The 10,258-nt window shown below is 41.3% G+C and overlaps 1 protein-coding gene and 1 non-coding gene across 9 annotated transcripts in view; both read left to right on the top strand.

Annotated features, from left to right (window-relative positions):
• The first annotated feature begins 788 nt into the window (after positions 1-788).
• Positions 789-10,258, top strand: part of TOMM20 (translocase of outer mitochondrial membrane 20) — a 115,095-nt gene continuing 105,625 nt past the window's right edge. For 5 of the 8 annotated variants that reach the window (XR_009818260.1, XR_009818257.1, XR_009818259.1 and 2 more), the window contains exons 1-6: positions 789-1,028; positions 1,630-1,672; positions 1,747-1,859; positions 6,236-6,282; positions 6,938-7,019; positions 7,289-7,431. Coding sequence is in view for 2 of the 8 variants with exons in the window: in XM_061991009.1 (XP_061846993.1) it covers positions 905-1,028; positions 1,630-1,672; positions 1,747-1,859; positions 6,236-6,282; positions 6,938-7,019; positions 7,289-7,431; positions 8,548-8,592 (597 nt within the window). In the remaining 6 variants the exon portion in view is untranslated. Of the gene's footprint in view, positions 1,029-1,629; positions 1,673-1,746; positions 1,860-6,235; positions 6,283-6,937; positions 7,020-7,288; positions 7,432-8,547; positions 8,956-10,258 lie in introns of those variants that run through there. The other 3 variants (XM_061991009.1, XM_061991010.1, XR_009818261.1) reach the window with 3 other exon arrangements.
• On the top strand, positions 1,711-1,845 carry LOC133625048 (small nucleolar RNA SNORA14). The gene has a single exon (XR_009818346.1). It is a non-coding gene; the product is annotated as a small nucleolar RNA SNORA14 (small nucleolar RNA).

Below are 10,258 nucleotides of genomic sequence, written 5' to 3'. Positions count from 1 at the left end.
ATTTTTGTACTGTGTCCAAGAGTGAACCTTTGTCCAGCAGAGGCTTTGCCACAGAGGTGACTTCAGTTCTGTCATCTGGGTTATGTAGAACTGAATCATAGAATCATTTTGATTGGAAAAGACCTGTAAGATCAAGTCCAACCACACACTGCCCAGCCCATGGCTAAACTATGCCTCTAAGCAACTCAACTACACCTCTTTTCAGTATCTCCAGGGACCACCTCTCTGCACAACCCCTGCCAGTATCTAACAACCCTCTGGAAAAAGTTCTTCCAGATCTCCACTCCAAACCTTCCCTGGTGCAACCTGTGGCCACTTCCTCTTGTCATGTCACTCGTTTCTTGCGAGAAGAGACCGACCCCCCTGCCACCTCACTGTAGCCTCCTGGCACGTAGCTGTAGAGAGTGATCAAGTCTCCTCTCAGCCTCCTCTTGGCGCTAGTTCCTTAGCTGCACCTCAACAGACTTGTGCTCCAGACCCCTCACCAGCTTCATTGCTCCAGCAACTCCGTGTCTTCTTTGTACCGCGGGCCCTGAGCTGCACGCGTTGCTTTAACGTACCCCTGAGGAAGCGGCTCAGGTGCAGACGCAGCATGTGCTGCGCGGCAAAGCGTTACCTACAAACGTCTGGGTGTCTCACAGACGGTTACGCCTCAGCGTACCGGACGCCGGTCCGTGGGGCGCGGAGCGGCCGGGGCGCGGGCGGCGGGCGGCAGGAGGCAGACAGCCGGCCTCTGCGCAGGCACTGCACGAGGCGCACTCCGCCGCCGGCTGATGACGTTAGCGGAAAGGAGGTGGGGTCCTTTCTGTCCTCCCGCTCGCCCCAAGGTGCCTGCGGAGCTCGGCGCCGGCCGCGCGCGGGAGAGGGGGCGGCACAAACGGAGCGTCCCCTCGGCGCCGCCACCATGATGGGGGGCAAGACCAGCGCCATCGCGGCGGGGCTCTGCGGGGCTCTTTTCATCGGCTACTGCATCTACTTTGATCGCAAGAGACGGAGCGACCCCAATTTCAAGAACCGACTGCGGGAGCGTGAGTGTCTGGGGCGCCCCCCCGCCCCTTCCCGGTGCCTGTCCTGGCGGCCTTCAGCGGCCGCCGCTGCCCGCCCCCTCCGCCCCCCCACCGGCCGGACCGCGCGGGTGCCGAGCGCGGCACGTGGCGCCTCCGTAGCGCCCTCCCGCTCCCCGGCCCGGCCCAGACTCGGCCGCCGCCCCCCTCCCCCAGCCGCGTCGGAGGCGGAGGGGGCAGCCTCCCAACCCCCTCCCAGCGGCCGTGAGCCCTCGTTACCCGGCCGCCCGCTCTCTGCTTCAGCCCACGTTGCCGCGGTTACTGGGCGGGAAGGGGAGAGAGGGGCCTCGGAGGCCGAGGCAGGGCCCGCATGGCGGGAGCTGGAGGGCGGCATTCGCCCAGCACCATTTGCGTGAGGCAAACCCCTTTGCCTGAAACAAGGGAGTCTTGTCGGAGCCTGATTTCTGCAATTCATGTAACTGGTGGTTTCTGCACCAGAAGTTTGACTTAGAAATAATTCACCTTGCCCTTTAAAAAAAAATCTTGTTATCCATCCTGTGCACTCAGCCACGTTGTTGTCACCTTTGCATTTACGTGCTGATTTTTTTTTATTTTGTTTTGGAAGATAATCAGATAAACCGGTGTGATCTATTGAAGTTGTTACTGTGGTAAGGCAAGAGCCCTTACCAGCCCTCAGGTATTTAACCTGCATTCTTAACCCTCCTGACAGCTCTCTTATTAGCTTTCAGGATAAGACTGAATGCCAGAGAAAACTGTGGATTCATCCAAAATGCAGAGCTCCTCTCCTGTGGCTCTCCATTATTTCACATCTTCAACACTTATTTAAATGTTTTAGTAAGTAGTGAAGGTTTTAAATACAACTTGTAAGTGCGAGTACTCAAGGTACCCAAAGTCATCCAGGGTGCTCAGGTAAATCAGGAGAAGTAAGCTGTGCTGAGTCGTTTCTATCATGGGAATATACACAGTGTTCCTCTGATAACTAATCTGAAAATAAAAAGTTACCATTAACATAAACTTTCCCAGCAAGTAAATATAACATCATCATCAGTTTTATGGATGGAATAGTCAATAACTAGATGGGTTAAAAACAAGTATTTACCTGATGATGAACTTAAACACTTTGATTTTGCTTAATGGATTGAATTTGTTGAATGAACAGTGTTGGTGCTTAACAATTGTATTCATTTCACTTTCTGTAAGGTCTTCCACAGCAATTTCTGTCTTTTGACTACTTTATCTTCAAGGCCTTGCTCATGTGTGTAGGATCTTAGACACATGCTTCATACGTGTCCTTCAAGTACTTTTTGCCCTGCACTGCAAGTCAATTCATTGGGAATTTTTAGTATAGCAAACTCATATTTGCTCATCTTGCACAAGCAAACTCAATTTTTGGGAATATAATCAGCCATGTTCTTCTAATGATATTAAATATCTAGTAGAGGACATACTGGATTACATAAGATTTTTGCAGGAGCACTGACAATTATTTCTGCATCCCGTTATTTTCATTATCTGAGCTTCTACCTATCTAACCTTAGAGTGGCTCTGATTAGGAATTTAACATTAATGTGGAAAAAAATCCATTGTGATTTGATAGGGGATGGCTGTTGTCACTTGGAGGATGTTACTGTGTGATTTACCATCCTTGGACGAGATACACTGGGCTGCTTTTAGTTGTAAGGTTTTATATAATATTAAGGAATTTGGTTCCTAATGTTTAGTAGCATAAATGATCCATTAGCATGGATGCTTCTATAGTGCTGCCAGCGTTTTTACTGTTGGAGAGTAAGGCTTGGGCCGTAAAGTATGACTAAAAAAAGGTTCAATGCAGCAGCCAGTTGCAGTTCTTTAGATGAAGGTATACTGTTTCTTGGGCAATGGTAGGGGTATTTGATGGAAAACCCACCTTTACAGTGGATCTTTTCTACTGGTGTTCTTGGGATCATATTGTTTATCAGCCTCCGTAATGCAGCCTTAACAAAATTTGGGAAGGACAAATTTGTGGAAGCCCATCGTAAAAATGAGGTGGCTAGATTCAGGTTTCAGGGGGAAAAGTGTAATTTCCTTGGAGGCTTGAAGGGCTACTGGACTTTGGTGTTCTGCATGTATTAATCCTACTTATTTAGCAATTTTTAGTGTTGCTGGTTTGGGACCACATCCATCTTTAATCTTGGAATCAAAGGATAGCAAAGCCATAAACATCTGGAGCTGCTTAGTTTCCACAGCGATATTTTAAGACTATAAGATTTTAGATGTGTTTACAGTTGGTGTTCTAGAATGTATAAACCAGAACTGTTCTGTCTGCAAGTACAGACACCAGTCTCTCTGCCCAGAGACAGTTAGAGTTGGCCTCAGTGCACCTTCTGCCTGCTGAGTGAGAGGAAAGCACTTGGCAGATGTCACAGGTGGGAAATGAAGATGCAAATGGCTTTTTGGTACTTAGCTCCTTTGTGGGGCTGATGATGAAGCTGCAGGGGCAGCTCAGAGATTTTTGTAACCTACTCCCTGGGCATAAGAGCTGTGCATGAAAGACCTGCAAGTAATGTGCAGTTTGAGAGCTGCAGTTTAGCTTTTTCTTTTTAGTAGATTCATGTGGGCTAAGATTCCCTCAATCAGAGACTGCCTTTCCCCTTTTTAAGATGTAATAATGTTAGAAAAGAGTGATGTTTTTCATTTTCTTGAAGGCCCGTGAGAGAACACATGAAAGAATTTTTTTTCTTTTACCCAAAGCCATTGCTTTTTGCTTGTGGTGTTACAAATGTAACTTTTGGCTGTTGTTGCAAAGACATTTTAAAACTAGTGTTACCAACCAGTAGGGGAAGAATTCCCAAATAGCCTTTAGAGAGACTTGGATTTTTTTTTAGCTAGTGGACTTTTTTTTTAAGAGACCTTACAGGTCTTAAGAAGAAGAATTTTTTTGTTTTTTTAAATTTATCTCTCAATGCTTAACCTGGTGAGTGATACCTGTTGTAATATTTGTAATATTAGATGATGTCATAGTCATGCCAAGAAAACACCATTTTCTCCAGAAAATGATGTACAAATGTTGCGCTGTTACTCGTACTTTTCATTGATGTTTTTATTGATGATTTTATGTTGCATTACAGTTGCAGCTTGGCTTGCTTTGATAGTGAAACATTTCTGGTACTGTGTCCTTTTTTTTTTTTTTTTTTTTTTTTTTTTTCATTTTTATCATACAATCACGGAATGATAGGGGTTGGAAGGGACCTCTAGAGATCATCTAGTCCAATCCCCTGCTAAAGCAGGTCCAATTAGAACAGGAACGCATCCAGGTGGGTTTTGAAGACCTCCAGAGAAGGAGACTCTGCACCCTCCCTGTGCAGCCTGTTCCACTTCTCCATCACCCTCACAGTGAAATAGTTTTTTCTTGTATTTAAATGGAACTTTTTGTGTTCCAGCTTCATCCTATTACCCCTTGTCCTGTTGATAGGTGCAACAGAAAAAAGGGATGTCCCAACCTCCTGACACCCATCCTTTAGATATTTGTAAATATTAATGAGATGCCCCCTCAGTCTCCTTTTCTCCAGACTAAACAGCCCCAGTTCTCTCAACTTTTCCTCATATGAAAGATGTTCCAGTCCCCTGACCATCTTGGTGGCCCTGCACTGGACTCTCTCCAGCAACTCCCTGTCTGATCTGGGGAGCACAGAACTGGACAGAGTACTCCAGATGAAGCCTCACCAGGGCAGAGTAGAGGGGGAGGAGAAACTCCCTTGACCTGTCGGCCACGTTCTTCTTGATGCATCCCAGGATGCCACTGGCCTTCTTGGCGAATTTTTATTTTGCCTTTTAGATCATATGTCTTAGCAGAACTGGTTTACATAGCAGTGCAGTTTAAAATTTTGTGCAAGTTAATGCTTCAGAAAAGTTGGAGTGAGCTACTTGAGGGTACCAGCTTTCAAGAGATAAAGTCTTCTTTAATGTTGAAAACATCTATAAGAATAATTGTAGTATGCTACGATTCTTTATGACACATTTTTCTGTATACAATACTGTAAAATAACACAGGTCAGTAAGTTATAGAAATGTGAGTACTAAGGGTTATTACGGTACTGTAGAGGATAAAAGTGATCTGTGTAGTTAGAATGTGAACTCCCTTTATATAAAAAGAGCACTTCATCTTGTCCACACATTTCATGTTAATTCACCACTGCTTGGAAATCATGTTCCTGAATATCTTCATCATGTGGAGAATTGTAAGTTTTTAACTCATTGTCATTAGAACTGCTAAGTCAAATTTGGAAATAAATTCTAGCTTGAAAAATTGCCTCAAAATTAGAGTCAGGGCTGTGTGTCAGCTGTTCCTTGTCAATCTAAGTGTTCACTGAGCAGACACTGGGGACAAACAGTAAGAGTACAGTTAAACACCATAGTCTTTATTTGAAAGTTACATTGGTGTAAATATTTCAGTTGATGAACTGGTGACTTAGAAAAATGATTATTCTGAGGAAGTCACTGGTCTTATTATAAATATTCTTTCTAGTATGAACAGCTGCTACTGTAAAACATATTTATTATACCTGTCTAATTACTTTAAAAGCAAGCTATATATAATTTTAATTACACGAGACCAACTTTGTGCCTTTAGGTTGAGCAAGTAAATTGGTAAATGTTTGTTCCATCTGTAAATGTTTGCTTTCCTCAAATTTCAGAAATGTACGTGTTAGTATTGCTCTTGCTGTGGGATGGTGAGATACTGCCACCTCTTTTGATAGTTTCCATGTCCCTGCTGTAGAGCAGATGGTTAAGTTTCCTCATGTACTGTATGACCTGCTTAAGTTCACACTGGTGATCCACCCACCGTACAGTTAGAAACTAGATAGCCCTGTCTTGTGGGCAGTTCTTCTGTAGCTTATCATTGTCAGAAATCCTGTGTTACTCTAATTCTCTTTCCTTCTTTGTGCCTGTAGTGCATGGGGTATGCTCTGTTGCAGGCCCTGCACAGTTGGTGTTTACCATAGCCAGCAGGAGAGGGATTGCCATTTTGCTTTCCCATGCTTCTGCCAGCCCTCATTAGACCTTTAAATGATACTCTGTTGCAGAGAGTGGGCTGCAGTCTTGTGTTCAGTATTTGGAATATATTACCATGTCTTACTTAGAAAATAACTTTGATTTGTTCCTTTTTTCAAACTATAATCTGAAGGCTTTTTTGATCAGATCAAAAATGTAAGATGTTTTTATTCTTACAGGAAGGAGGAAACAGAAGCTTGCCAAAGAGAGAGCAGGGCTTTCCAAGGTAATACTGTGTTTAATGAAGTGCCGTTTGGAAAGATGTTTCATTTGTGTTATTTATCAGATTTGGTTAAAGGTCTGTTTTGATTCCAACATTACAAACGCTTCTGCAAATATGCAGTCTTTAGCTTTTTTTAGTGCTTATAGATTACCATGCAAAATGGTTGTTCCTTTTTGGTGTCGGATAGATACCATATAGTAGAAAATATAAGATTTACTGTGTGATTTGATGGTGTTTTCCTCTTTCTAGCATCTACGAGGACTTTTCAAAATTGAGAAAACATTGGTGGGATATACCTATAAATGAACTTGATAGTTTTTTGCTATGAGTATTTGGTTTCTTTTTCCTTATTGTCAATAGATCCTGGAAGAAAAGGTGGATTTATTTTGCATTTGCTACAGGATTATTTTCTCTGTAAACAAAATAGATATGCTTCAGGCTCTATCTTTATAAATTTGTGGTGTGGTAGTAGGAGACCTGAGCCTGATTTTCAGAAACAATCTCTGTACTTAATGGTGAGACTTTAAATACTTTTTTTGCCAGTTCTGGTATAACAGTATGGTAGTGTATGTGTGATGATTTCACTTGAGAATTTTTTCTGCTAACTTGTTTATTAACTGATTTAGGGCCAACTTCAATTTTACTGTATGTGTTGTAGTTGCCTGATCTGAAAGATGCTGAAGCAGTTCAGAAGTTTTTCCTTGAGGAGATTCAGCTTGGCGAGGAACTACTAGCTCAAGGTAATAGCATAGATTTTTTTGAAGGGTAAGTTGTGTAACAATTTTTCTTTACCTTTGCTAGCAGATGATTTTTATATACTTGGATCTTTTAGAGAGTCAAATTAATCTAGGAAAACTTGTTTCTAACCTTCTGTGCTCAGCAAAGGAGGAGGAAGGAAAAGTATGGATTGATTCTTCACTAATTTAATCCACTGGTGAGGGATCTTTTATGTAAATACATTATGATGCAGAAGAAGGTTGATTTCAAAACATTGTGATTTGTTATACAGGTGAATATGAGAAAGGTGTTGATCACTTGACCAATGCCATTGCTGTGTGTGGGCAGCCACAGCAGCTACTACAAGTTCTACAGCAGACTCTTCCACCACCAGTGTTTCAAATGCTTCTAACTAAGCTCCCTACAATAAGCCAGGTATGTTGAAACATTCCCTGTTGTTTTCATTTGAAAATAGTTCAACTACTTCTCTTAACCACTACATCAGTCTTATTGTTTTTTGTAATATGTTTTATGTGTATGTTGTTAGATTAAAAGAAGCTTTTTTCACCCAAAACATTAAAAAATGTATGTGAAAAATATTGTGTAGCATTAATAGCAAACAAGGTAAAATAGAAGTACAAAACTTCTCTCATACTTAGGGTATGCTAAGTTGTTCTAACATAGAGACATCTGACCACAGCTCTGATACTATAAGCAGATCCACCCTTTCCCAAGTACAAGCTGAGGGATCAGAAAAGCGGTAACTTTCTTGCGCTGGGTCTGGTCTTGAGTTTTGGGCTTTTTAAAAAAACTTATTTAAGTGTCTGTAAGTGCTCTAAATGTCCATTAGAACAAATCCTCTGCTTTTGCTAGATTTGCTTCTGGGCCAGCTTTAAAGACAAAATGGTAACTAGGACCAGAACACACAACAGTCTTGGAAACTTGGGGGTTTCCTGGATAATGAAAGCGTTTGTAGCTCTGTGTACAAAATGCCCTCCTTTTTTTAGCCCGAGCACTGTGCAGGTAACATTGGTGATACACGAGCAGATGAGTCTGTTGTAAAATAGATAATACTTTTTACGTTCTTGGAAATGCAAGGATACTCCCTAATGGTGTTACCTCACAAAGCAGAGACTCAGTGCTGTGCATCAGTCATCTCTCTTTACATCTCAGGCCTGGTTACGTTTCAGTTTAAGGTCCATACAATTAGTAATGCCTCTGAAAAGTGGCAGGTACACCATATTTAAAGGTCTGGGGAAACAATGCAGCAAAAATGTTTCCTTAGAGAAAGGTGCCAAAAAACACACAGGGGTCATCACTTGAGGCTGACAGGATGTTATTTATCTGACTCTGGCTTTGTTAGGCATTGCACAGCATGTAATTTCTGTGAAACTGATTTTAAAAACTTATGTCAAATCACCATTTGTAACATTAATCAGTTTGCTCAGTAATTACACTGCTTAATGTTCAGTGTAAAATTACATTGCTTGATAATCAGCTACCTACTGTCAATTTTATGTAATTGTGAATGAGCTTTTCTCCTTCTTACAGAGAATTGTAAGTGCACAGTGCTTGGCTGAAGATGATGTTGAATGAGGTCACACCACAACAGGGGGGAAAACTGTTTTCTTACCCCAGAAGATGAGCATCAGTAGGGGGATAAAGGGGCAAACATAGTAGTTAATGGACTGTACCACATCGGGTTCTACCAGAGTTAAAATTAACTTTGTGTAGGTGGGTTTCACAGGATTTTATTTATTATCCCAGTGAAAAGTGTATTTTGATAAGAATTCATTTTATAAATACACTGTGTTGAGTTATCAAAGTATCACAAACATCATTATTATTAAAATACACAGTTGTAATGTTGTACATATAAAGACATAAAGCTACGACCTATTAAAAACCCAATGCTCATTTTTGAAGAAACAAAGTTATGGCAATAAAGATTTATCTGCACTTGTGTGTCCCTATAGTACTACTTTAAATTTCAGAACATTTAGGTGTCAGAGCAAATGATTTTAAAGTGACTTAACATGAAAATTTATTTTTAATGTTATGGCTGGTCTTCCAATGCTTATAGTTAAGTTTAAAACCTTCTGTCATATCCTGAGAAAACACACATGTGATCATCCAAACTGATCACTTAGAAAGAGATGCAAGTCAAAATGGTAATAGATACCTGGCTGCAGGAAGATTGACGATTCAATTTCTGTCAGAACATTGACATCTAAAGTGTTGCAAGTCAAAACTGTAACTGGCAAACGTGAAAGTTCTGTTAATAGAAGTGTCTGAAATAAAGCTGTTTGAGTAGAATCTGGGGTAGAGTGTAAGAGCACGAAGGTGGGTTTTTTTGAAAGACGGTTAACATTTTGGTCTCTAGTCTTCATGACCATAGAAAATGGTTATCTTTGGCATTTGCCTTAAAAGAATTTACACTGACAAGGTAAGACAATGATATCTCCAGGCTAAATTAGCTAAAGCTAATTTAGCTAATTAGAAAGATGCCTTAAAGTTTTGGTGTGGTAAATTTGAATTTAGGTAAATTTTCCTTCGGAAAGTTAGGTGAATGATATAAAGGCTGCAGTAAGCAGCAGAAGTGTACTTCTAAAAGCAAGTTTTCAATGTTTCTGAATATCTAAACAGATTGGCTTCTGTTGTTCTCTGGTTGCTTTTGCTATCATCATTCAGGTGGCAGAAGAAACAATCGAAAATGTAGCTTTATATTTTTGGCATGGTGATTTGTTTTAACTGAAGGAGAAGAAAGGAGGAGAATGCTTCGAGGTGTCTTTCAGACCAGTTTATAGTTTGTGCTGATAACGCTAATACTTTAATCCTAAGGAACTGGATGGCATAGTCCAAGTAGAAGTGAGGTACTTGGAGCACTTTAGCCAACAGAACCAGCCTGGTGTAAGTTTCTGTAAAGGCAGATTCTTCCAAACCATAGGCCTCAACATTTCAGAAATTGCCTCACACAGAATTTTTGAGAGGTTAAGCGGACAGTTTGTGGTCACCTAGCAGTCAAAAAGCTGAGTTTGGGAGTAGAAATGTCTCTTACTGGATCAGTCTGCTTAGATGGTTTACCGTGGAAGAGATATTTCTCCCTTAACCTCTTGAAAACACAGTTTATAAAATTTGAGGTACTATTGCATCTTTCTGTAATGCATCAACTTAATGGCTGGTATGAAACGTTTCTTTAGCAGCTGCTGCAAGTATGGTCTTGTGCTTGAATTGTTTGGGTAGCGTAAGGTAAAACTTACTC

This window comes from Colius striatus, chromosome 2 (genome assembly GCF_028858725.1).
Source record: "Colius striatus isolate bColStr4 chromosome 2, bColStr4.1.hap1, whole genome shotgun sequence".
Lineage (NCBI taxonomy): Eukaryota > Metazoa > Chordata > Aves > Coliiformes > Coliidae > Colius > Colius striatus.
This window is presented reverse-complemented; position numbering and strand designations above follow the sequence as displayed.